The sequence below is a fragment of the Muntiacus reevesi genome, chromosome 9 (assembly GCF_963930625.1).
Source record: "Muntiacus reevesi chromosome 9, mMunRee1.1, whole genome shotgun sequence".
NCBI classification, from domain to species: domain Eukaryota; kingdom Metazoa; phylum Chordata; class Mammalia; order Artiodactyla; family Cervidae; genus Muntiacus; species Muntiacus reevesi.
The window spans coordinates 36,741,560-36,767,444 of NC_089257.1; the positions used below are offsets into that span (position 1 = coordinate 36,741,560).

Sequence of the window (25,885 nt, forward strand, 5' to 3'; positions counted from 1 at the left end):
TGAAATTGAAGTGAAAGTTGCTTAGTCATGTCCAACTCTTTGTGACCCCATGGACTGTACAGTCCATGGAATTCTCCAGGTCAGAATACTGGAGTGGGTAGCCTTTCCCTTCTCCAGGGGGTCTTCCTAACCCAGGAATCAAACCGGGATTTTCTGCATTGCAGGCAGATTCTTTACCAACTGAGCTAAGTATCTTTTGTGCTAAGTTGCTTCAATCGTGTGACTCTATGGACTATAGCCCATCAGGCTCCTCTGTCCATGGGATTCTCCCAGCAAGAATACTGGAGAGGGTTGCCTTCTCCATAAGGGTGTCCTTCTCCATAAATATATTTTAGTCTATAATAATCTTCTTCCCTTTTTTCCCATATGTTTATTTGTTGAAGAAACTGAGTCATTTGTCCTGTAGAATTTCCCCGTTGTGCATCTGGCTGATTGCATCCTAGTAGCGCTCCTTAAGGGGCTGGTGTAGGTGTCTTGACACAACTCTTTCTTATGTCTCTGTGAATGCATGAGTATCAGTGTCTACACCTGTATACATCAGCCTGGGGGAGGTTCACACATCTATGTGTGGTAAGCCCAAGTGCTCACACCTGTCTTGGAGATGGTATCTGGGTGTCATTCCTGTCGGGGGGTGGGGGGGGAACCTGTGTGTGTGTGTGTGCATACTGTAATATTTGGTCAGACTGACTCCAGAGTTGAGCTTCTGAAGCACAGTGGTCCACCACGAGTCTGTGACGACCACCCCACACTCGCACATTTCTGACAATACACCCCATCTGCATTTCGGCCTGAGGCAGTGGGAACCCTCTCTCTCCAGGAAGTCAGCACCTAACCTAGAGAGACCTGAGTTTAAAAAGCCTCCAGAAAAGAGACTTGGCCCCACCCAAACACTTTCTCTGTCCCCCAAGAGTCTCCATAGCCACTGCTATGCTCTTTGTGTCTACCCATAGTCTACCGCCTGATGGTATCCCTCCGGTGGTCATTTGTGGGAGGCCTGATGCCAAGGCATTTGGAAGTGATCGAGCAGGAACTCCACCAAGTCCACACCTCTCCTTAGATGCCCCTGTGGGGTCTTACACAGTCCACTTAACTGGGAAACAAGGTAGTATCTCACCCAAGGCTCCTCCGCCCTGCAGAAAGGTGAAGAAAGAAACACACCTTTCAGAGACTGCTGACATCTGTTACCTCATCTATGAGCTTGATAACATTAACCCATTTTACAGTAAAGAAACTGTAAAGGTGCAGAAGGGGAAGTGATGGCCCAGGTCAGTGACTGGGAAGAATTGTTCCGTCTCAGCTCCAAAGCCTTTGCCACGCCAGGCTGCTTTCCAGAAGATGGGAGTGTGTTATGGGCTGGGAAATGGGAAACAGCACAGCCACAGGGAGAAAAGATGGGAACGAGCATGTCTTGGTGGGAATGGGATGAGCCATCGGAGCACTTTCCATCCATCTTCACTGCCGGAAGTCTTCCCAGTCCTCCATCCTACACTGCCCTCCGTCCTAGGACAACCCTTGGTATGGTGCTGACCCCTAGTGGCAGAAAAGGGTATGACAAGATCATCAAACTAAACAACTAGGGAGGGAGACTGAGAACTCCAACTCCCCCAACTGGAAGGACCCTCAGAGAACACTGTACTTATACCCCCAAGGAGCAAATGGGGAAACCAAGGACTATAGGATAAAGAGATGCACCGAAGGCCACAGAGCTAGTTAAGGACAGAGTCAGGGCTAAGACTAGGATTTTCTGATGTATATGCTGTAGGGAAACATCTGTCATTTATTAAGCATTTACTGTATATCAAGCAACATGCTTGGGGCTTTAAGAGATGGTGTTTTCATGTCTGTATAGATAAGGAAACTGGTCATCCCACTGAAACTGTGCCATGCTATCTACCGTCTACTGTCCTTTGGGGATCTCCACCCGGACTCAAAGTATAAACAGGAGGAAACTTGGCATTCAGCTCAGCCCAAGACTATATAGAGCCAGAAGACTGTAAAAATGCCCTCTGACCTCCACGTTTATATTCATCAACACGAACCAACCCTGTTTCTCTCTTCCCTCCACCCCCCGTCCCCACCCTCCCGCCAAAAAAAATCTGTGAGACAGGCATGATGTAACAGATAAGGAAACTGAGCTTCAGAGAAGTTCTGTGGATGCCCAGGGCCCACAGCTACTGCTTGAAGGAGGGGGATTAGAACCAGGCCTACCCAGCCTCCTAGCATGAAAGACTTCTGTTGGCTGGAGAGGGGCACACCAGCTAAAGCCTGGCTTTCCCCTCACTACCACCTTCCCCCTCAGCTGGCCCCAGAGCACACGCTGATGTCCTTCAGGAAGGCCCTAGAGCAGAAGCTGTATGGACTCCAGGCTGATGTCACCATCAGGTAGGTGTGGGGATTGGGAGGACAGCACCTCTTCCCCTCCTCAGTGCATCCACATCTAGGTCTCTGGAGAAACCTCTGGTCCCAGAGTCTTGGGGATGGGAGAGCAGAGGCTTGGGCTGCCCGCTGCAGGGCAGGCGCCATGTTTGTGCAAGTAAATCTCGTGCCATGTGCTGTGCGTGTGTGCACTAAGTCGCTTCAGTTGTGTCTGACTCTTTGTGACCCAGTGGACTGTAGCCTGCCAGGCTCCTCTGTCCATGGGATTCTCCAAGCAAGAATACTGGAGTGGGTTACCATGCCCTCCTCCAGGGGACCTTCCCAACCCATGTTTCTTATGTCTTCTGCATGGCAGGCGGGTGCTTTACCTCTAGCGCCACCTGGGAATCTCCTTGTGCCATACTCCAGGATATAAAATATGTAGAGAACAAAACAGACTTCCTTGGTTCAAGTAGAGTGGAGGTTTGGCACCTGGAGTCCTGCCACTGATCCACTTAATGGAAATATTAGATCTGTATGGCTCAGCAAGATGGAGCACAAACACTCTGATGAGTGAAATCAGCAAGTTCCTGAGTGATCCATTCACTGTGATGTCAGCTATATTTTTAAAGACCAGATAAAACTGATTGACACATTTTCTACATGTCGATAAATAAATATGTATTAATATTTATATAAAGGGCAAGAAGAATCCATACCAATCTGATGATATCATCTCTGAGAAGGGGAGGGGACAGGGTACTGAATTAGGGTACCACAGTATGAAGACCCCACTCCCATTGTAGACATTATAGAATTGTGTGTTTATCAACTCTTCTAGCAGATGGTAGAAAAATGTCTTGAGGAAGGGGAGCAGAGGTGCCTTTTACTGTTCCACACTCAGGCACCTTATGGGGCTTATGGCCAGCAGTCGGGGAGACCAGGATGACAGTGGGATGCAATTTGTCTGCATTTTCCCTCTTCTCATATGGCATCACGTGGACTGGGTTCTAAGCCAGTTTCCACCACTTAGTGGCTGGTAGGCCTTGAGTTAAGATACTTCTGTCTCCAGCCTCAGTCTCCCCATTATCAAGTGAGATAGCATCTGCCTTCCAAGGTTACTAATAGGCCCAGCCCTCCCTCCTCAGCCATCCCCACCCCTGTCTGACCCACAGAGCCAGAGGGATTCGCCTACCAGTCCACTGACTTCCCTGTGCAGTCAGGAAACCTGAGGCCAAAGAGGGGCAGAGCCTTCCTGAGCCCCTTGGTAGGCTGGTGTAAGTGGGTGGGCAGGAAAGAGTGGGAGGAGCAGGTGAGGGACCCGGGTGGGCAGTGACTCCGCGGCCGCATCCTCCCGCAGCCTGGACGGGGTGCCCTTCCTCATGCACGACGCCACCCTTCGGCGCACCACCAACGTGGAGGAGGAGTTCCCGGAGCTCGCCCGCAGGCCTGCCTCCATGCTCAACTGGACCGTCCTGCAGAGGCTCAACGCCGGCCAGTGGTTCCTGAAGGTCTGGCAACACCTGTCCCAGCCCTAGGCATGAAAAGCATGGGTGACTCCACAGAGAGGACTGGAGGCCGCCCGCTGCTCGGGCGACCCTCAAACGCCCAGCTTCCTTGACTCACAGCCAGGCTGGTTGGCGGCTTCCTTGGCTCCTGCCACTGCGGCCCAGATATCCTGGCTGTCACTGCTTGTTCTGGTTCTGCCTCCCCTACCAGAGAACGTTGATGGTAATAGTTAAAATTGTTAACACTGTAAAACTCTAGACAAAGTCGGTGAACTCTGATGTGAAATGCTACTAAAGGAGAAACGTACTGGGGTCTGGGAAATGTTCCAAGCAAATCATTCTTTTGGTAAGCAGACTGGGATAGAGAGGTTAAGGTTGGGTTAATCTAGAGTCTCCACGGGGCCGCAACCTTCACTTTGCCTGACTTGCACACACCAGCAGATACTGACAGCTCAGGGGTCTCCAAGTTCCATAGCCAGGAAGGCAACTGGAGGCCCCATAGGACTGGTGAGGCCACCATGTGTGTCCCTATCTCTGATAGACGGACCCGTTCTGGACAGCCAGCTCCCTGTCACCCTCCGACCACAGGGAGGCCCAAAACCAGTCCATCTGCAGCCTAATGGAGCTTTTGGAACTGGCCAAGGGCAATGCCACGCTGCTGCTCAACCTGCGTGACCCGCCGCGGGAGCACCCCTACCGCACCAGCTTCCTCAACATCACCCTGGATGCCCTTCTGCGCTCAGGCTTCCCCCAGCACCAGGTGAGGCCCTGAGGCTGAGTCCCACCCAGCTCCTCCCCTAGGGGGCTCCTCCCCTAGGGGGCTCCTCCCCACCCATGCTCCGCCCCTAGGGAGCTCCTCCCAACCTGGTGCTCCGCCCCCTGGGAGGTCCGTGGAGTCCGGTTCCGGTTCCGGTTCCGGCCCCAGGGAGACCAGGCGGGTCTGGAGTCTAGTTCCAGCAATAAGCTCACCGTATCACTCCTCCCCAGACCTCAAGTTTCTACATTAGTAAACTGAGGGTAGCATGCCCCACACCTCCCTGACAGGGTCACTGTGGGGACAAGAGGGAAACACAGAGGTCCTTTAAAATAGACAAAGGGCAGGAGCAGGGCCAGGTTCTTGGGGACACTGTACTCCTGTGAACTGCTGCCCACATCCTCGGGGTGTAACACCTGGGGATCAAAAGAATCTGATACCAACTATGGCAGCACAGTAGACGCTGGTGTCCATGTGCAGAGTAGTGAACTTTGGGGGGGGGTTATCGATCTTGTCCTGACTAGGGTCTGGAAGGAAAACTCCCTGAGGTGTCACTGGAGCAGTTCCTAGCCTTGGCTGGGACCACGTCCTCTGGAGATGGTCCAGAGGACCACCTTATTACCTGTAGGCTTTCACTGTGTGCCAGGTCCCGCCTCATTTAACCCCTCCAGGTGCTCCAGGAGGGACAGACACCCTTCCCCATTTTCAGTTCAGTTCAGTCGCTTAGTCGTGTCCGACTCTTTGCGACCCCATGGACTGCAGCACGTCAGGCTTCCCTGTCCATCACCAACTCCCAGAACGTACTCAATTTACAGAAGAGAAATCAGAGGCTGCCTCTCTCCCGCCTGCAGGTCCTGTGGCTACCCAACAGGCAGAGGCCCTTCGTGCGGAAGGTGGCTCCTGGCTTCCAGCAGATGTCGGGCTCCAAGGAGGCGGCCACCAGCCTGAGGAGAAGCCACATCCAGCGGCTGAACCTGCGCTACACCCAGGTGTCCCGCCAGGAGCTCAGGTGCCTACCCCACCCGCCCAGGCTCACCCAGAGGACTGGACACGCGGGCTCCGGGCTCAGAGAGGAGAGGTGGAGAGCATCGGGCAGACCTGGGCTTGTGTGTGAGCTTGGCCCTCTGGCAGCAGAGGTTCCTTCCATCAGTTGTGAGCATGGTATGAGGGTGTGAAGGACCACGCTTTACAGGCTTCCCGCAGGGGCCCGAGGGCTGACCGGCCTCTGTCGCTGCCCCACAGGGACTATGCGTCCTGGAACCTGAGCGTGAACCTCTACACGGTCAATGCCCCCTGGCTCTTCTCCCTGCTGTGGTGCGCAGGGGTCCCGTCCGTCACCTCCGACAACTCCCACACCTTGTCCCAGGTGCCTTCCCCACTCTGGATCATGGTGAGTTGGAGGATTATTGGGGGTCCGAGAGCTGCCTGTGACTCCTAGGAGTGGGGAGCAGGCTCCACACCTGGGGCTGTCTCTGGTGAGGTGTTAGGGGTGGAGGGAACACTTTGGGGGACATGAGGAAGATTCTTCTGACCTAAGGTCAGGAGACACTGGGAGGTGGGAGGAACCTGGGCCTGAGCCAAATGGGAAAAACACCAAGAGCCCTAGAGAAATAAACAACTACTTGAGTTTTCTTTTGGTTTTGAGGATTATTACATTTTGTTTTAAAGGAAGGAAAGTAAGTGAGAAAAGAGGGCAACATAAGGGCAAGAATAGGAAACATTGAAATCTGCTCAGAGATTATAGCCAATGAAACCAGATTTCAACTGGTCGAGCATCCGAAGACTGGCCCAAGTGCTAGTCCCAGCTCTGCCAACCAGGGGTCTTGGGGAACCCTTGATCTCCATCCACTAGCTCCCACTGCCACTTCCCTGAAGTCATGAAAAGCAGATGGAGGGTCTCATTATGGCTAAGACATTGCCAGTGTCAGTGAATCATCTAGGTTTTGGGTGATTATCTCTATCCACCCGCCCATTGTCCTTGAAAATCTCCAAATGCTCAACTCGGAAAGAGATGAAATAACTGATGGTGGCAGCAGCAGCTACAAGCACACTAATTTTCAGGCCATAGGAGCTGACCAACAGCAGAAAGTGCATCTGGCCCGTCCCTGCCCCTCCTCCACAGTTCACCTGAGATCACGGGGGTGTGGGGCCTGGCCGCTCTGCAGGCTTTGCCTTCCTAGGCATCTCTCTGGCCCCCTGGTGGGGAAGCTCCCACACTTCACACCCTACAATGACACGTACCCTCCTGTCCCCATGGATGCCACATCTGTCTTCACACTCACCGGTGCACCTGCTCATCACATCACACCCTCTCATCTATTTGTTTTTCATATATTGACTCTCGCGTTAAGCTCCTTGGAGCGCATAAATCCTCTAGGCTTAGCACACACCATCACCTCTACTCTGACTACTGCATGGCTCTCTTTTATCCTACACACCCCCACACACACACACCCCAAACCCCAGGCCTACAAAATATCATCTCAAGACCCCAAGCCCCCTCCAGGTCCTCCTCTGCCCCTCTCTGAGGGTGACACGTGGTCCCCCTGCCCATGGGCCCCTTGTTCGGGAGCCCTGGTCTGAACCAACCATGACTGGAAGCTGGCCACGGGCCGTCTGTCCACAGCCCCCGGACGAGTACTGTCTCATGTGGGTCACCGCCGACCTGATCTCCTTCACCCTCATCGTTGGCATCTTCGTACTCCAGAAGTGAGTAGGCCCTGACCGCCTTCCATGGTCTTCCCTGCCCAAGACAGGCCAGTCCCCGCCCCAGCCGGGAGAACGTCCTCCTGAGCCCTTGGCCGGGAGACGTCCTGACCAGACTGCCCTGTTCAGGGGAGAAGGAGGCCTTCCAGTGGCCCCCAGCGCGTGCCCCTCAGCCAGAGCCCAGTGGCTTCTGGAATGAGCACCCAGCAGGGAGCCCAGAGCCAGGCTGGGCGGAGACTTGCTGTGTAAACTCCTCGGTGAGTTTCCGCTCCTCTCTGGGCTGCTCTCCCCCTGCCCCGTTGTCACCCAGGGCCCCGGTTCCCACAGCTCTCGTGCCAGCTCCCCACCCACCCTTCAGGACGACAGCTGGGGTGGTGCTCGCAGTGGGAGTGGGTTGGTCCCGGGGGGGTTTTAGGGCCGTGAGCAGGGGCTGGGGTTTTACTCTTGACTGACGTTCTCTCTCTGCCCCATACCGCTCTGATCCGGCGCATGTCCCTCCTCTCTCCCCTCTCCCCTCTCTCTGCTGCACTCTTGGCATCTCACAGCTATCACTTGATCAGGTAATTCTGGTGTGGTCCTCCTCCTCCTGTTCCTCTTTCTCCCTCTTCCTCACCACCCTCCTTCTCCACTTCCGTCTGAAAGCCTGCCTCTCGCGGAGCCCTAGGCCCAGGTCCCCCTCCCAGGCCCCGGCCCTGCCTGAAGCCTCCTCCCTTTCCTCACTCCCCCCCTCTCCCCTGCAGTCCTCCTGCTCTCTCCCCATCTTCGTGTGTGTCCCCCTGCTCTCTCTTCCTCCCGCAGACATTTCCTTGCAGGATGCTGACCCGGCCTCTCTCAGCACCAAAGTGTCTCCCTCTGTGGAGGGGGTTCTGCCTGGGCAAAACCTCCCCCCGCACCTCCCGCCACAGCCTGGCACTTTGGGCGAGGCCTTCCCAACGCCCGGGGCACAGCCTACCAAGTTCTGTCTCTCCCTGCCCCCCTGCTGCCCTCCCCTCTCCCAATCTGCCTCTCCCATCGCTCACTCTGTTTGTCTTTCTGTCTCTCCTACCTCTTTTACTTTGTCCCTGACTCTGACCCTACCCCTCTCCCCCATATGCACCATCTCCCCTGCTTTCCCCTGGGAGGAACCCCCAGTGGTTGATTTTCCTGTCCTAGATGTACCTCGCTGCAGAGACCCGGGCCTGACACTTCCCTCCTGCGTTTACTGTTGGTTTTCAGGATGAGAAGTCCCCCTTGGTCAGGTGCCTCCTAGGTCAGGCACTTTCACTGACCAGCTTCTAGGAGGAGGAGCCCTGGGCTCCCTGACTGTGGGACTGAGCCCAGAGAAGGGCCGTTTACCTGGGATTTCCACCACCCCCTCGTCAGCAGATGCCCACCGTGGTGGCTGGTGCTGTGCCGCGCCTGTGGCAAGGGGTCGGACCTTCCACCCAGAGCCCCAGGGTGCTCCGTGGGCATGCTGGGCCTCTCAAGATACCGTCAGGGCGACGTGATTGTCTTCCTGGGGGTCAGGCGAGGCCTGATGGAGGAGAGGACCCTGGGGGAGAAGATCATTTCCCCGTGGGCCTCGTTTTCCCCTTCATTCATTCAACAGTCCTTATAGCACCCACCACACAGCAGGCATGGGGGTTGGTGCCAGGCACGCAGTGATAAATGAGACCCTGCTGCTGTTCTCGAGCACGCGTAGGGTGGCCAGCCCAGCCAGGGCGCAGGCTGCCTTCCCCTCTGCCTCCTGCTTTCCCCTTGTCTGTCTGCTCTGTTCATCCACCTGTCTGCCTGTCCATCTGTCTGTCCATTTTGGCTGTGCTGAGCCCATCTGGAAACAATTGATTTCTCGTGGAGTCTGGGCTCCGTCCACCCACTCCAGCAGGGCTTAGGGCCCCAGGGGAGTTGGGTTTTGTTTCCAAGTTGATCCCCACTTCCCTGAGTAGGGGTGGGGGTCCAGTGAGTCGTCCTCTCTTAGACTGCAGGAAAAATCTCTGTTCGGAGGCCAGGGATTTGGGGCTAGTTCAGAGGAACTGTAACAAGAAAAACTGTGCTCTGGGCCGGATCAAAGAGCCTGAGTTCTCCTGGCTTCACCTGGTCCCTGCACACCCCATGCAGCGCTACCTCAACCCATTCGATTAATTTTGCCCCCACCTTGCCCCAGTGTTAGAGGAATAACACTCCAGCCTGCCCCTTCCCATGAGGGGATATGCACCCCACTCTTCCAGGGCTGTAGGAACGAAGCAGCAGCAGGCCCCACCCCAAGTCACTCCAGCACCCTTGCCTTGTTCCCCCCGTGAAGGCAAGATCCCCACCATCTCCCCTCTCCTCCCTCCTTTCCTTCACTTCCTCTCTGAGCTTCCTCACTGGCTTCGCTCAGCCTGGTCTTGATGGTGGAGCTATAGGTGACATCAGCTGGGACTCCCCAGGATTGGTGTGTACCCCAGGGCAGGTCATGCCTATTAAGCTTGCACCCCCAAATTTGTCCTATCCAAAGAGAGCCAGGTGTATAACTGGGGGCACCTGAGACATAACTAACCAACCCATAAGCATCCCCCTGGGCAAGGGGAGTGGATGTAGGGTTCTGGAGGTACGAGAGCTGGAGAGCCCTGGCTGAGAGTCAGTGGACTCTAATCAGGGCCCCAGCTCTGCCCTTCTCTGGGCTTCAGTTTCCCCATCTGTGCAGTCAGACAAGATTCCTGCTGGTCTCTCAGGCCAGTTCCAGAGAGTCTGTGGAAGTGGGGATGATCCCTGCTCCAAGGAAGGGTGGGGAAGGACCTGATGCCCACGGGGCCATCTCTGCAGGTGGCGCCTGGGTGGCATCCGGAGCTACAACCCCGAGCAGATCATGCTGAGTGCTGCAGTGCGCCGGACCAGCCGGGACGTCAGCATCATGAAGGAGAAGCTCATCTTCTCAGGTGTGCAACTCCGCACACAGGTTGAGACGGGCTCTGGGCTCTGTTCTCTGCACCCCGCAGGTGCACACGGGTGTGTGTACACATATTTCACATGCAGCATGCAGATAGGCACATGGCACAGACATACGTATACCCATCTGGCTTCATGTCACAGTGGTACGGAAGCACATGTACACCTACAAACACACAAACACACACCCCTCCACCTGCAGCCATCAGCTCCAGGTCCTGTGGCTCAGTGTCAGCCCCGGGGAGGGGGGGGGGGGCTAGGGTGACAGGTAGGGGTTGGAGGAGGAGTCTGCTTTGAAGGTCCATCCTGCCATATGCCTGGTTCATACAGGGATCCCACAAATGTTGATTTCCACCCCCCCCCCCCACCACACTTGCTGCCTGTTGACATTCCCAGACTGAAGGAGGAAGCAGCTGTACAAACAAATACATGGAGAATTAGATATAACAGATGGGGATGCAAGGAGGAGAGGGGTTCAGCACTCCCTGGGGCAGTGAGGAAGGTTTCAGGCCCACTTTGTGAGGAGTGATGTCGTTGAAATGGAAAGGGATGGTAGGAGGGGCCTGGGTGATGGGTTTGAGGTGAGCGCTGGGCAAGCAGAGGGAAGGAAGGGCACTCCAGCCAGGAACAGCATGTGTTCAGAGGCAGCGAGGAAGGACTGCTTGCTGGGCACCAGGAGCTCAAGGTCATTCCGCACGGCTTGGAGGGCCTCTGGCTGACTCACCCCAAGGAGTGAATTCACTGGGGAGGCACTCGGGCCTGAGTGTGTGGTCAGGAGCTTGGGCTTTGTTCTGGAAGCAGAGGAGTCTCACAGATGGGTTTGCCTTTGTTACAGTAGGGCTGTAACAAAGTACCACGCACTCGGTGGCTTAGAAACAGAGATGCATCGTCTCACAGTCCGGAATGCTGAGTCCACGATCAAGGTGTCAACAGGGCTGTGAGGGAAAGATCTGGTCCTGGCCTCTCCCCTTGCCTCGCGGGTACATCTCTGCGTTTGAAGCTGTCTTCTTTGCAAGGACACCAATCCGCTCTAACGACCTCACCTTAACTAACTGCATCTGCTGTGACCCTATTTCCAAAGAGGGTCACATGCGGGGTGTAGGAATATAGGAATTTGAGGGGGACACAATTCAACCTCTTTTGGGGGGGTGGGGGGCACACCACACAGCTTATGGGATCTTAGTTCCCTGACCAGAGATTGAACCCATGCCCCTCTGCAGTGGAAGCATGGAGACCTAACTACTGGACTGCCAGGGAAGTCCCCACAATTCAATCCCTAACAAATGTGGAGGGTGGTGGATTAGAATAGGAAGCTGAAGGCACGGAAACCAGTAATTCAGGTGGGAATTGTGGGCATGGAAATGGGAGAGGAGAGGAGAGATCCGAGAGGTATTTGGAAGCCAGATGGCCCTGGATTCAGACCCCAGCTTATCCCCCTAGCTGCGTGAACAAGAATATGTTACCTAACCTACCTCAGCATCAGACATCTCGTCTGTGAAATGGGCTAGGTTGCCCTCACAGTTTACTTGTGAGGGTTAGTGCCATGCCTGGCCCAGAGGGGTGCTTGGTAAATGCTCCTTGAATGAACCTGGACCAACAGGGGGTGGTTGTGGTTTTGGGCAGGGGGGGCTGGCTCCAACGACTGTGTAAACATCCATTCATTCAGTCACTCCTTTATTTATCCATCTTTCAAGGCATGGCAGGCACTGCTCAAGGTGCTTAGGATATACAGATTCTTGCCTTTGGGGTACTTGACTCCACCTCCCCTCACTCAACCCTCCTCCTGGGAGCCTTCCCTGAGCACCGAAGCCTACCCCAGTGTCCCACAGCTCTCTGCCAACACTGAGGAGCTCTTGGAAGGGGGAGCCAGAGCAGGATATCTGGGATCCTCAGGCTCCTGCACTGTACCTGGCTCAGAGAAGCCAGAAGGGGTGGTTAGAATGAATGGAAGGCAGAAGGCCAGCACTTAGGCCTGGCAGATTCTGCACCCCACCCCTCGCCTCTCCTGCAGTGCCAAAGGCCATTCATTGAGTACCTTCTGGGTGCTGGCCCTGAGGAATCACCCACAGGTCTTACCCTCTGCCCATTCCTGGTTGAGAAGTCCTCTCTAGGGACCGTCAGCCCCACCCAGGCACGTGGAGTCCCCTTGGGCAGGCTTAGCTCCCCTCAGCAGACCTCCTCTGAGGCTCTGCTGTGTGTCCAGCACCGCACCAGGCTGGGGACACTAATGCCCAGACCTCATCCCTGTCCTTGGAGTGCTCCAGCTGAAGGGGTCACAGATGGTGACAGTACAGGTGACAGAGCAGGGGGTGCAGCAGGGAGCAGGGTGGCCATGAGAGGAGGCCCCATCCCAGCCTGGGAGCAATAACAGAAATGAGAAGAATTGAGCCAGATTTTAAGAAAAGGAGGTGATGTTGGGAGGTCGTGCCCAGGAGACAGGCCAATATGTGCAAAGCCCCAAGGAGAGTAACACACGGGTGCCACGCTCGGGAGGGTGCACAGATAGTTTTCTGTGGCTTGAGGGTGGAGTTCCAGGGGAGAGGAAACTGAGGTGCAACCAGAGTGTTTGCAGAGACTGAGAAGGGGCTTGAATGCCAGACTCACACACCAATACCACACCTGAAACCTGAGGTTGCATCAGCCTCCAAGTGCTTGCTCGGGACTTGCTACAGGCCACGCCTCCCCACCCCCCCCCACCCCCGCATCTGCCAGCCCTCTTTATCTGCCCCCCACCCCCTGCACTCACCTCTTGCCTCCCTGTGGCCCAACAGAGATCAGTGATGGCATGGAGGTCTCCGATGAGCTCTCCGTATGTTCGGACAACAGTTATGACACGTATGCCAACAGCGCCACCGCCCCGGTGGCCCCTCGAGGGAGCGGCAGCCGTGCCAAGACCCTCACAGACCGGAGTGGGCGTTAGCTGAAGACCCGTCTGTCCAGCTGTACCTCGTGTGGAGACCAGAGAAGCCCACAGAGCTGGCAGAAGCATGCTTGGGGCGCTAACTCCACAGCCTCCTCACTGGCTCCGGTCCCTTGTCAGCCATGGCCTCTCTTGGAGGGGCTCCCCTCTAGCCTCTCAGATGCCCCTGCAGGCCTGGGGCTCCTTTTTCTGGGAAGTTTGGGGCCTAAAGTCCAGGGTCCGGGGCCCAGGGCCCGGTCCACTCCCTGAGGCCCTCCTTTGCATCCTTCCCTGGAAGCTTTGAGGGGTCGCTGGGCTGTGCCATGCCCCCTGCAGCAGCAGAGGACGTGGAGCCCGCGTGTGCCCACGTGTGTCTGTTCTGTCCGTGCTGTGAGGAAACCGCCTTCTCGGTGATTCTCCTGCCTCAAGGGGCTGGGCTGGGCCTCTGCCCCAGCACCTCCGCTCTTCCGTCAGTCTCAAAGCACAAGGAAGCTCGGCCCAGGAGGAACGCCTGCTCCAGTGGTGGGGACACCAGTCCTCCCCATCCAGCCTCCCGCTGACGTGGGCCATGTCCCCCAGGAGCCGCTGGAGATGGCAAGAGCAGGCTCAGGGCTGCTGGATCCACACCCAGGAGATCCTCAGACTGACATGACCTCAGGTTCCCACGTCAGTGGCCAAGAGCAGGGGCCACCTGGGACAAGTGTTCAGGCATGGTTGATGGCGAGCGTATGGCCAAGGAGGCCTGCAGTGGAGGGAGCCTGAGGGGCCTTGGCCAGGATGATTAAAGCTGCCATCTTGACATGTCTCATCTCTGAATTATCGGTGGGAGGGTGGGGACAGAGCCTGCAGGGTTTGGGATGCAGGTCCCATGACTGAGGAAGACCCATTCTCGGAAGTGAATGGGAGAGTGGCAGAGTGGTGGGCCCCTTCCCCGCCTCACATGGCACTAGGGCTTCCTTAGGAGTCCTGGGCTCGGGGGGCCAGTGTCCCCATCCTGTGGTGGGGAGACAGTCCTGGAGAGGTAAAGTCACCCTCCATGGCCACACAGCTTGGCACAGCAGAGCCAGAACCCCAGCCTGGCTGTGGGCCTTCCACAACCAGCTGGGAATGGTAAGGCAGATGGGGCGGGCTCCTGGGCCCACTGTAGAACTGGGCAGTGGGACGAGCAGTCACATGAAGGGTTTCTGAGCTCCTGGCCTATGGAGGAACAGGCCCTTAGTCAGAAGATGCCTCTCCCCGATGGCAGAGGTCTGGCTTTGACTGAAGAGGCCCACTCCCATTCCTGGCACGGGGTTGGGGGGGGCACCTGGGCTGAAAGCCACAATACAGCCCCTGGGACCACAGACATCCTTGTCTTTCAGTCCTTGGACCCCTGCTCTCTGCCCTCCCTGGGAAGATGTCTGTAACTCCCATATTTGTCCTACGAGTCTGCATGGTCTTGGGTGTGTCCTAAGGGGGAAGGGGGAGGCTGAACCCCAGTTCCAGCCTGCATTAAATAAACATGGTGCTTCGTGGGAACCAAGGGGTGTGTCTCTTCTCCAAATGGGGGCCTTCTGAGTAGAATCCTTGGGGTCTGGAGGCTTCATTCAGAAAAAGAAAAGAAATCCCTCCCAATGCTGGAAACCAGACTGGGCTCCCACACTAACCTCTAGGACTGTCCCTCTGGAAACTGTCTGGGGACTCTCCCTCCTTTCCCCTTTTCAAACATCTGCCAAGTGCTCCCTTCCTGGGGCAGAGGTCAGCTCCAGCTTCCCCTGGGCATGAGGAAGTGTGAGTGAAACCCGGACCGCCTGGGTCAGCAGTGGGGCACACTGCCCTACCCAAACGCCCCAATAGCCTCCTCCCCAGTGTCCGGCAGGCCTGCCCAGGAGAGTGGAATCAGTCTTTCCCGCCGGCCCCTCCCTGTCCAGCCAGAGCCCCTCGGTCCACTGCGCAGCATGTTGCAGGCTCCTGGCCACACACGGGCAACTTGAGTCAACCTAGAGCCTTCAGGAGCAGGGAGAAGGGCCTGGGAGTGCTGAGTCCCACTCTCACCAGGGCCCTACACTGGACCCCTGCACCCCCCAATGCAGAGGCAGTCCAGCTGCCTCCCCTCACCCCAAACAACAGGAAGATGGAGGCCCGTTGGAAGGGCTGGGCCCTTCTCCACCCTCAGCTGAGCCCACAGCCTGTGCTCAACCCTGGATCCTGTCCCCTGACCTGGGGGGCTACTGAGAAGCCCACCTTCCCAGTGCCCTCCTCGGAACCTCCCCCTGTCTATGGAGGACAGCCTGACTGCCCTTCAACAGGCAAACAGGAGACAGGGTCCCTCCCCAGCCATCTCCACAGACCCACTCCTCTCTTGCTACCTTGGACCTTACTGAGTAAGGCCTGTCCAGGCTGAGCCTACCCTCCCCCTCTCCAGGGCCCTCTCTGGACCCTCTGTCCCCAGTATAATGGTGCCCGAATCTCTCACATCCTTTAACATAGAGCAACACGTACAATCTTTTCTTAGGGGGAAGCAGGATACACCATTCCCTGGAGCAGAGTCCCTGGAACAGACTCCCCCAGGTCTCAGGTCACATGCTTGGCTATTGACCCCTCCCATTACAATTCCTTCCACTTAACTCAGCCGGCCTGAGTCTTGCTGGGGTGGGTTCCAACAGGATCCCAGGTTCACCCACTCCACTCCACATGGCACATGGCTTTCACAAACCCCTCTTGATTTCACAGCACCCCAGTAAGACAAAGCAGAAACCACAACTAGACTACCAATCCTGCTGAAATGAAGAGCCGAGGCTAAGCGTTGGGCAGTAATCTGCCTGGAGCTGCACGTAGAATCCTGGCAGAGCCAGGGCCAGGTCCCAGGTGTCCTGGCCCCTCCAGGTTCTTGTCAAGGCAACCTCCCCTGAGTCTGCTGCCCTCTTCCATGAAGGCAAACCCCCCTCACCTGCCCCAAAGACACCAGGCCCAATGGCCCTTCATAGAGGCAGCAAATGATCAGACACCAACCCACGGCGCCCCCTCTCCCTGGCTCCAGGATGCCAGGCCAGCCCAGAGCCGCCTTGTTCTCTCCCCCACACCCACCACGCCTGCCTCACTGGACACCAAAGGCGGGTACACTGTTGACTGAAAGCCATCTCAGCTCATCCCATACCACAGACCCAGGGACCACACGCTGTCCACACACATGGTCCATGAGACACAGCCCCCTGTTGTATGCAGACAGACCCCTGTCACAGAGATGAACAATCACACAGAGATGCAAAGACAGGGACATGCAATGCGTATAACCAGGTACACAAAGTCCCACAAGGACACGTCTGCTATAAAGCTGGAACACAGACACTGCACAGTCACAGAGGCAGGAGGGAAACCTCGACTTCTAAGCTGTGCAGTGACATTCTTAGTCACATCTGCCCCAATGCCACACGGTCACCACATCCCCATGCACTCCCACACGCACATACAAGTACCCTGGAACACCTGCACGCACACACACACCCTCACATCCATGGATCACTCAGGGGCACAACCAGCGCCAGATCACCCCCAGTCTGGGCACATGGATCCCAGAACTCTGGGATCCTACAGTCGATCCACAGTCGATCCCACACCTACTCCCGGCTCCTCCCTTCTCTCCCTCCCAGGGCTGGCCCAAGAGCAGAACAAAAGCCCAGTGTCCCCTCCCCCCCTTCCCCCTTAGCTCTCCCCTCCCCACCCCACCCCGACCGGCGTCCACCCCTTTGTCCTCCTGCAGCTGGGCCTGAGCAGGAGTCCAGGCAGAGTGGCAGGGACATTGCGCCCAGGCTGCCAGGGCTGCAGGCGGCAGGACAAACCACAGTGGTCAGTGCAGGAGCAGCAGCCGCAGAGTGCCCGGGAGAGGCCATGGCCAGGTAAGTGCCACGGACAACTGGGGGCTTCGGCAGCAGCACTGCCCTGGCTGTGTGGCGTCTGCAAGTCTGAGGGTGTGTGTGTAGGTGTGGGTGTGAGTGTGAAAAAGAGGGTGACATGTCAACTTCTAGGGGATGGATACCTCAGTCTGTGTCAGGACCCTCAGTTTGAGGTGCCTAGACTCTTAGCTGGGATGAGAAAAAACTGAAGCCATGGCTGGGGAATCTTACCTTTCATGTTCCAATGGGGTGTTCTTCAGCCCCCAGACGGGAAATCCCTAGGGTGGAAACTCAGTCCGAAGTGTCAGTGTGTTCTAAGTGCCCAGTGCCGTAAACAGTAGGTGAATGAATGAAAAAAACACTGCTGCACTTCCCCCAAGGGGACTCCCTCCCTCTCCCCTTGTGCCAGGACAGTCTCTGCAGAGAGAAGGCCCCCTGACACTGATGAGATCTTGGATCTCAGCTCAGAGTGTGGCTGCCTTCTCAGCCAGAGGAGAACAGAATGAGGGTAGCATGCTCCCATGACCCCTCCCGACTCCTTCTAGGTGTCCTGGGCTGCTCCTTAAGACATGCCCCCACTTTGGCAAGTGTGGCTGAGCCACTGGGCATGCAGAGTCTAGAGCCAGGCGGGTTCAGGGCTCAGCCTCTCTCCTTGGGCAAAGTAGGTAACTTTCTGGGACCCTGCCCACCATGGAGCTCATTTCCTTTGATGCTAAGACAGGGTATCCACTACCAAGGATGGCCCAGGCATAAACAGTGAAAGCCAGACTGACTACTAAGGAAGATCTGACCCCCAGGGCAAAGCAGGCTCAAAGGAGGCACAGCAGCTGGGATCAGGAGAATGGAGGGAGAGGCAAGGAGCAGAGAGCAGACGTCAGCTCCCCTAGAGTAGTTGCCACATAAAGGAGTGAGCCCCCTGTCCCCGGAGGTATGCAAGCAGAGGCTGCATGTTCGTAATGGCCAAATCATAACCAATTCGTTACAGCCCTTCAGGCTATAGATCACTTTCACAGACACCCCTCCTTTGATCCTCGCAGCAACCTCTGAAGGGCAGGTTTCACCTATGTGATTGCTTCCTCATGACAAACTTAGAAAAGGAGGAGTCTAAGGAAACGTCAGGTTTTTGAGATCAAATGAAATTATGTACAAAAAAAGCAACTAACATATGTGATGTGCTCCCTTCCTCCTGGGTAAAAGCATGTAAGGAAACATTTACTGAGTTGGTACTGTATACCTAGCACTTCTCATACATTCCATTTAACAGTCACAGGTCACAACCACTGCACAAGGGAGGCATTATGACTCTGTTTCCAATGAGGAAACTAAAGGGAGGTGTTGCACACAGCAAGTCAGTGGCAGAGGCAGGACCAGCACCTGGATTAGTCCTTAGAGCCAGTGTATCCACCACTCCCCACAGGCTTCCTAGAGAACAGAAAACTTACTAGAAAGAGAGTCAACTTCCCTCTCAGGCTGGGCTCTTACCCCATGTCTTCTTTCCCTCTGGGTCTTTGCACAGGCTGGTCTCTCAGCTGGAGACTTCCTCCCTCCCACTCCCTCGCCTTCACCTGGCTAATTCTATCTATTCTCTGTCCCCTCTCAAGGATGCCTTCCCTGACTTCCCTCCAACTGGGTGCAGTGCCCCTTCTTAGCTCCCCTAATGCTCTGTATTTCCTCATGGGATCCCACCTCAATGGAAGCTTCAAGAGGGCAGGGACTGTCTTGCTCACTGCCTTTCACAGAAAAAAGCTCTCAATAAACACCAGCTTAATTTATTCATTCGACCTTGAACAGGCACTAATTGAGCACCTACTATGGGCCAGATCCTGTACTCTCGGGGGAAGGGCAGATATTAAATACAATAATCAGGGTGTGGTTAATGGGGTGCACCTACAGAGGTCCCTAGGAGAGCAGATGGGATGAGGAGCTGGGGTTAGTGCCTACTAAAGGCTAAGGCTACAGCTCCTGTCAGAGGGCTCTCATACAGGTATTTTGTATAGTTTCCAATAACCTCCCAGCCCTCTGCCTTTAGACCTTGGAGAGGTAAAATCTCCCGGCTGTTGGTAGCCTCGTGGCACTGCTTTACCCCTTGTAGGAGTCCCAAAGCACTGTCTATGCTTTTGTAAATCCTTCCTTTATTAGAGTCTTCTTAAATTACCCCAGTTAAAAGCATGCCATCTGTCTCCCGCTGAGACTGACAGGGAAAAGCTTAGCGAGCTTGAAGCACAGAAGAGCAATATGGCTGAAGTGGATAAGTGGGGGAGGAGATGGTGCAGCTACAGGTCCAGCTCTTTGGGTAGGCGGGGACTAGCTCTTTGAGGCCATTTGGAATCTTGATGGGTGGATGGAAGGGAGTGCGGTTGCATGAATGGAGGAACACATGTTAAGATCCTGTTCGCCTGCCTGAGTAAAGTAGTGACCTAAAGAAGGAATGATGGAAGAAGGGCCTCTTGCCCTCTAGCCGGGCCCCAGCCAGGTGGATTTGCCGACGCTGTCTGTGTTCTTTGCCCGGCAGGATGCTGAAGGGCCCGGTGTTGGAGGAGTCGGAGTGGGGCTCCGAGGCGCCATGCGCGGGGTCCTGCCACGCGCAGCGTGTCCTGCAGACCCTGAACACGTACCGGCGGAGCGGCATCCTCACCGACGTGGTGCTGCGAGCCGGCGGCCGCGACTTCCCGTGCCACCGCGCGGCGCTTAGCGCGGGCAGTGCCTACTTCCGCAGCTTGTTCGCGGCCGGGCGGCCAGAGCGTGGCCTGGCCGTGGTGCTCGTGGTGCCCGAGGCGCCAGGCCCGGCCGGGACAGCGGTGGCGACGGCCCTGGCCGTAGTGCTCGACTACGTGTACTGCGCGGGCGTGCGGTTGCGCGCCGAGGACGAGGCGGCCGCCGTGCTGGCGCTGGCTGAGCGGCTGGGCGTGGCGGGCCTGCCTGAGGCCTGCGCGCGCTTCCTCGAGGGTCGCTTGCGCGCCGCTAACAGCCTGGCGCTGCGCCGCGTGGCCGCCGCCTTCTCCCTCGCCTCTCTGGCTGAGCGCTGCGGCCGCGTGCTGCGCCAGGCGTTCGCCGAAGTGGCGCGCCACGCTGACTTCTTGGAGCTGACGCCTGACGAGGTGGCCGCGCTGCTGGCAGACCCGGCGCTGGGCGTGGCGCACGAGGAGGCCGTGTTCGAGGCGGCCATGCGCTGGGTGCGCCACGACGCGCCGGCTCGCCGCGGCCAGCTGCGGCGCCTGCTGGAGCACGTGCGACTGCCCCTGCTGGCGCCCGCCTACTTCCTGGAGAAGGTGGAGGCCGACGAGTTGCTGCAGGCCTGCAGCGAGTGCCGCCCGCTGCTGCTAGAGGCCCGCGCCTGTTTCATCCTGGGCCGCGAGTCTGGCGCACTTCGAGCCCGGCCGCGGAGGTATGCCTCCCGCCCCTTCCCTCCTGCCGTGCATTACTCCGGCGTTCTTCAGCCGCTCGCACAGTCCTCTACCATCCTTTAATCCTATCACTTGATCATGCCTCTTGAATGAGATTCAGTCATACATTCAACAGACATTTCATAGGCTTGATTCTGGGTCCTTGAAAAATTCGCATGTACAAACTGTCTCGTGTAGTCTCGGGAGTGCTTTGGAGACACCTTTTAACCTCAGGGAGCGCGGTCTAGTAAAGGGTTAAAATAGTCTGGGCCTGGGGAAAAACCGAAAGAGGCATACTCCCACTCCTGGAACACCAGACCAAAGACTTTGGGTGGAGTAGTCAGGATGGTCTGTCGCTCTCACAGGAATAAGGGACAGTCTGTCTTACTCATCACTGTATCTCCAACAGTAAGCTCAGGGCCTGGAACAAGAGTACAAAATGTTCAATATTTGTCAAAGGAATTAAGTAGGAATTGGCTAAAGGGTTTGGAAATTCTGGTGGAGTCAGAAGTCTAAGGGGTGAGTCGGAGGGGAGAATGCTTTGCTAAAAGAATGTGTACCCTGGTTCAATGGATTTTGTGACTAGAGGATGGGTTTAGGAGATGGTTATTGGAGGAAAGACATAGCAAAATTACTGCCCGATGGAGGTCAAGAGAATGGGCTTGAATTTTAGCTCTATTACTTTCAGCTATATAACCTTTGGAAAGCCAAAGTCGATTAAACAAGGTAACTTTTCTAAGTAAGGGTGAGGGCTTTGTCAGCATTCTTTTCCTGTAACTTAGAGATCAGCAAAATGGGGTCAGGAGTAATGATTCTCTTCCCCTCCATAGCCAGAGGGGAGGTTGAAAGTGGCAGAGTCCAACATGGGGAGGGTGGGGAGCAGAAGGGCAGCAGGACTATATAGTGCAGTGGATGAGAGGGTGAAAAGGCTGAAACTTGGGTGTCGCTCAACCACCATTGGGTTTGTCCCCATGCCAGATTCATGGACCTAGCTGAAATGATCGTGGTCATCGGTGGTTGTGACCGAAAGGGGCTCCTGAAGCTGCCCTTCGCCGACGCCTACCATCCAGACAGCCGGCGCTGGACCCCACTGCCCAGCTTGCCCGGCTGTGCTCGCTCAGAGTTCGCGACGTGTACTCTCCGCAATAACATCTATGTTTCTGGTGAGGGTGGGGCCGTAAATGGAGTCCCACAGGATTGGCTCATCATTTCGTGCCCTCTGTTTTTCCTCCAACCAGGATATAGCAGATCCTTTTGATAACCTACAGTTATTGATACTGTAGAGGTATACTGTAGAGGTGAGCTTCCCTCATAGCTCAGTCGGTAAAGAATCTGCCTGCAATGCAGGACACCTGGGTTCGATTCCTGGGTTGGGAAGATCCCCTGGAGAAGGAAATGGCAATCCACTCCAGTATTCTTGCCTGGAAAATCCCATGGACAGAGGAGCCTGATGGGCTACAGTCCATGGGGCCGCAAGAGTCAGACACAACTTAGCGACTAAACCACCACCACCGTACTCTAGAGGTACTGCAGAGCCAATCACTGGTGTGACTCCACCCTTTATTCAGCAATGTTTACTTCAATTCAGATTAGTATTAATCACTTTGCTTTATCTAGCCTACCATGTGCTGTGCATTATGCTAAGCAGCTTATATTAGTTAATTCCCACGACAACACAATTTTATAGGGAGTCAACAATTTCCCTGTTGTCATGACACAATGGCAAAGATCGATTTGACACTAATGGACTGTGCCCTCCCTGAGATTTGGGCCCTAGAGATTCAGAGAATAAAACACAGTCCCTGCTCTCCTGGAGTGCCCTGGGGATAGGGGATAGCAAGAGATCCTGGGGACAACAGCTGCTTCCCTCCCCCTAGGAGGCCACATCAACAGCCGTGACGTGTGGATGTTCAGCTCCCATCTGCACACCTGGATCAAGGTGGCCTCGCTGCACAGAGGCAGGTGGAGACACAAGATGGCGGTGGTGCAGGGGCAGGTAGGGACACCTCGAAGCTGCTGCCCACGGTAGAGATCTGTGGACTTCCTGGGGGAGGGCCCTCTCAGATCCTCTCTTTTTAAGAACGGATCTAGGGCACCTAAAAGAAAAAGAACAAGTTGCTTAATAATGGTAATGCTAATAAAAATAGTAATGACAGTACAGTCTGGTGGTCAGGTGGTCAAGGGTGTGGGCTCTGGGGTCAAGAATCTAGATTTGAATCTTGACTCTGCCACTTAAGACTAACCAAAAAAAAAAACCCTGCCAATTATCTTTGTAAGTTACACCCCAAATTCAGAAATGCAAATAAAATGGATCAGTTAAGTGAGGTGGTAAACCTTTTTAAGAAATTACTAGCTATTTTTATAGTAATTTTTATAGCTGTCCATAAGCCTAAACTTGGTACCAGTTATTTTGCAGATCTTATCCACATTAAGTACCCATCCTAGAAACCAGTCCCTGTTAACAGAGGAAAATCTAAGGGAGGATCGGTAATGGCCCGGGCAGAGGCAGAGCCAGGAGCTGGGATGCTCCCTGGGTGGGACAGTCTCTCCGCATCCAGCCTGCGGCTCTGGGGCGGAGATGCAGACAGCCCTAACTCAAGGTGACCTCCTCATCCACAGCTGTTCGTAGTGGGCGGCTTCGATGGCCTGCGTCGACTGCGCAGCGTGGAACGCTACGATCCCTTCTCCAACACCTGGGCGTCCGCGGCCCCGCTCCCCGAGGCAGTAAGCTCAGCCGCTGTGGCTCCCTGCGCCGGCCGGCTCTACGTGATCGGGGGCGCTGGGCAGGATGGAGTCAGCACCAACAAGGTGGGCCAGCAGAGGCGGGGAGGCCTGCTGTGTGCCAGGAGCAGAGCTGCCTCTTTCGTGTCCTTGTCCATTTTCTTGATTTCATCGACAGCACTGAGTCATCCTCCCCATATTTCAGGCAAGGAAATGAATTCAGAAAAAGGACCCCAGGGTCACACAGTAGGTCTGGACCTGAATGTTAGGCCTGGTACCATATGGGTTTCAAAGATTTAAAAAATTAAGTGAGAGCAATAGTTAAAATAGTTAATAGCAATAGTTAAAATAGTTAAAATAGCAATAGTTAAAATGCTCTTCTTCCATTTGAAAATTTTTAATACACTTATTATTGCAAATTTAGAAAACAGAAATAGAAGCCATAATCTCATCAGTTAAGGATAACTACTGCTATTAATGTTTGGTATATTGCCTTCTAGGCTTCCTCTGAATTAGCTTTTCCTTTTCTGTTTCAGTTTTACGTTCCACTAGTAAAATTTTATATCTTGCTTTTTCTTCGTCAAAGTATAAGTACTTCCTACATGCTTAGAAACTCTTCACAGCCATCATTTCAATGTCTGTGTAACAGTCCACTGAGTGGATGAATCATAGTCTATCAAATTTTCCATCTATCAAAAAATGTACAAATTTTGTACATTTAGGGTTTTTGTGAACAAAACATTGTGGCAGCTCCCTCCCTGCCCTGATGACCTCACAGGAATGCAGCCCTAAGATCTGACTTTCCAAAACTAGGACTTTCACCTTATTTCAGTTCCACTCCCAGCACACCTTCCTGGCTAGGGGATGCCCTTTAGCACCGTCTTGTGCAGCGGTGTGGGTCAGGAGGCCTATGGACAGCTATAGAAATGGGGGCGGCCAGACACCCCAGCTGGAACCTTGTCACGACCTCAGTGCACAGAAAGGAGAAAGAGGGTTGACAGTTTATGCAGCCAGGAATGCATCTCCACCGGGGACCTGCTCTGAGAACCCTCTCCAGCACTAATGCAGACAGTACTTCTACCTTCTGGGATACAGACCTCTTCCTGGACCTTGAAAGATGAAAAAGCTTTTGACAACAGGAGTCCAGGGAGAGAGGCTAGAATGTGGAACCAGGCAGAGCACACGTGATGGGAGGGACCCAAGCTCAGAACTGGTGGAGATAAGCAAATGTGCTGAATGAGTGCCCCAACAGAGGGAAGTCAGAGGTGTGGGCAGCAGGGCAGTTATCGGGGTGAGGCCTCACCACTGCCACTCCTGCCCCTCAGGTGCAGTGCTTTGATTCCAAGGAGGACCAGTGGAGCCTGCGGTCACCAGCACCCTTCTCGCAGCGGTGCCTTGATGCTGTTTCCCTGGAGAACACCATCTATGTGGTTGGCGGCCTTATGAGCAAAATATTCACCTACGACCCTGGCACAGATGTCTGGGGGGAGGCAGCTGTCCTCCCCAGCCCTGTGGTGAGTGGAGGCTCCTGGGTACAGCCCTGGCACTGGTTCCATTGAGGAGGGTAAAGACTCATTTCTAAGGATCTGGGTCTCAGAGGTAATGAGTCTTGTGTCTGACTCCATGTTAGGTGGTTTTACATGTTCTCTAGTTTTGTCCTTACAGTGATAATCAGCCTTGGGCTTCAAAGATAAAGAGACTGGCCTTAGAGAGGTTGAGGCCACCAGCAAGGCCACGTGAGGCAGAACCTGGAATCCCAGCCCCGAAGTGCTGTAGCTTTGGATGGGGAGCTTGGTCTCAATGACCCTGCAGTCTCTCCTGCTCTGTAGGCCACTACCTGGTAGCTTATTGTGGGAGGAGGGAGGCAGAGAGGGGACTTGCTAAGTTCCCTTGCCTCATTGGTATCAGTGAAGGGAGGTGCTAGGCCCTGGATGTTCCACCTCTGCATCCCTTGCCACCCCTCACTGTTCTGTTCCCTCTCCAAAGCTCCTAAGAGACTACCTAGGGATGTGGATGGATTGGTGGTCCTTGCCAGTTCTGATCTCCAGTAATTCTAGGAGCCTAAGATTTCTGGCTTCCCTGAGATCCAAAGATGGTGTTGGTGGTAATTACTGTTATTAGAGTGCTTCCTGTATTCCAGGCACTATGTAAAATGCTTTATGTGCTTTATCTCATTAAGTTAAAGGAACGTTATGAAGAAGGTACTGTTCTTACTTTGCAGGTGAGGAAACTGAGGCCCAGAGAGGTGAAATGACTTATTTAAGGTCATTCATTTAGTAAAGGTCAAGCCAGAGCTTGAAGTCAGGTTCATCCCAATTCCTACTTCTCTACCATCCAGTCTGTCTGCTCATACTCTGTGGGTCAAGGTTTTGTTGTCCGGCCTAGCCAGCTAGGGACAGAGGGAGCCCCTGGCTGGACCACATAGCTAATTGTATTTCTGTCTGTCCACCCAGGAAAGCTGTGGCGTGACTGTGTGTGATGGGAAAGTCCACATCCTCGGCGGGCGGGATGATCACGGGGAAAGCACCGACAGGGTCTTCACCTTTGACCCCAGCAGTGGGCAGGTGGAGGCCCAGCCGTCCCTGCAGCGCTGCACGAGCTCCCATGGCTGCGTCACCATCGTCCAGAGCCGGGGCAGGTGACTTATACTTGAGGCAGGAGGTGGGAGGGGAGGGAGAGCTCAGGCTCACCACTGCTCCCCTTATGGCACCTCCATGTAAACAGCCTCTTAACTTACTGCCCCTTTTCTCGTAGAAATAAAACCTTCTTCAAAGGTCGAG

General features: G+C 55.0%; 2 protein-coding genes across 4 annotated transcripts in view; both read left to right on the top strand.

The window, feature by feature from the left end:
• The window catches only part of GDPD5 (glycerophosphodiester phosphodiesterase domain containing 5), an 86,578-nt gene extending 71,940 nt beyond the window's left edge, over window positions 1-14,638 (top strand). For all 3 annotated transcript variants that reach the window (XM_065944024.1, XM_065944025.1, XM_065944026.1), the window contains 8 exons: window positions 2,300-2,382; window positions 3,716-3,866; window positions 4,405-4,623; window positions 5,469-5,626; window positions 5,860-6,007; window positions 7,244-7,326; window positions 10,108-10,220; window positions 13,002-14,638. In XM_065944024.1, coding sequence (XP_065800096.1) covers window positions 2,300-2,382; window positions 3,716-3,866; window positions 4,405-4,623; window positions 5,469-5,626; window positions 5,860-6,007; window positions 7,244-7,326; window positions 10,108-10,220; window positions 13,002-13,150 — 1,104 coding nt within the window. In that variant the 3' untranslated portion in view covers window positions 13,151-14,638. The remainder of the gene's footprint in view (window positions 1-2,299; window positions 2,383-3,715; window positions 3,867-4,404; window positions 4,624-5,468; window positions 5,627-5,859; window positions 6,008-7,243; window positions 7,327-10,107; window positions 10,221-13,001) is intronic.
• On the top strand, window positions 13,840-25,747 carry KLHL35 (kelch like family member 35). The gene is made up of 8 exons (XM_065945978.1): window positions 13,840-13,855; window positions 16,869-17,004; window positions 19,514-20,386; window positions 21,363-21,547; window positions 22,262-22,380; window positions 23,004-23,192; window positions 24,431-24,619; window positions 25,559-25,747. The coding sequence occupies exons 1-8, from the start codon at window positions 13,840-13,842 to the stop codon at window positions 25,745-25,747; spliced, it is 1,896 nt and encodes a 631-aa protein (XP_065802050.1).
• The last annotated feature ends 138 nt before the right edge of the window (window positions 25,748-25,885 follow it).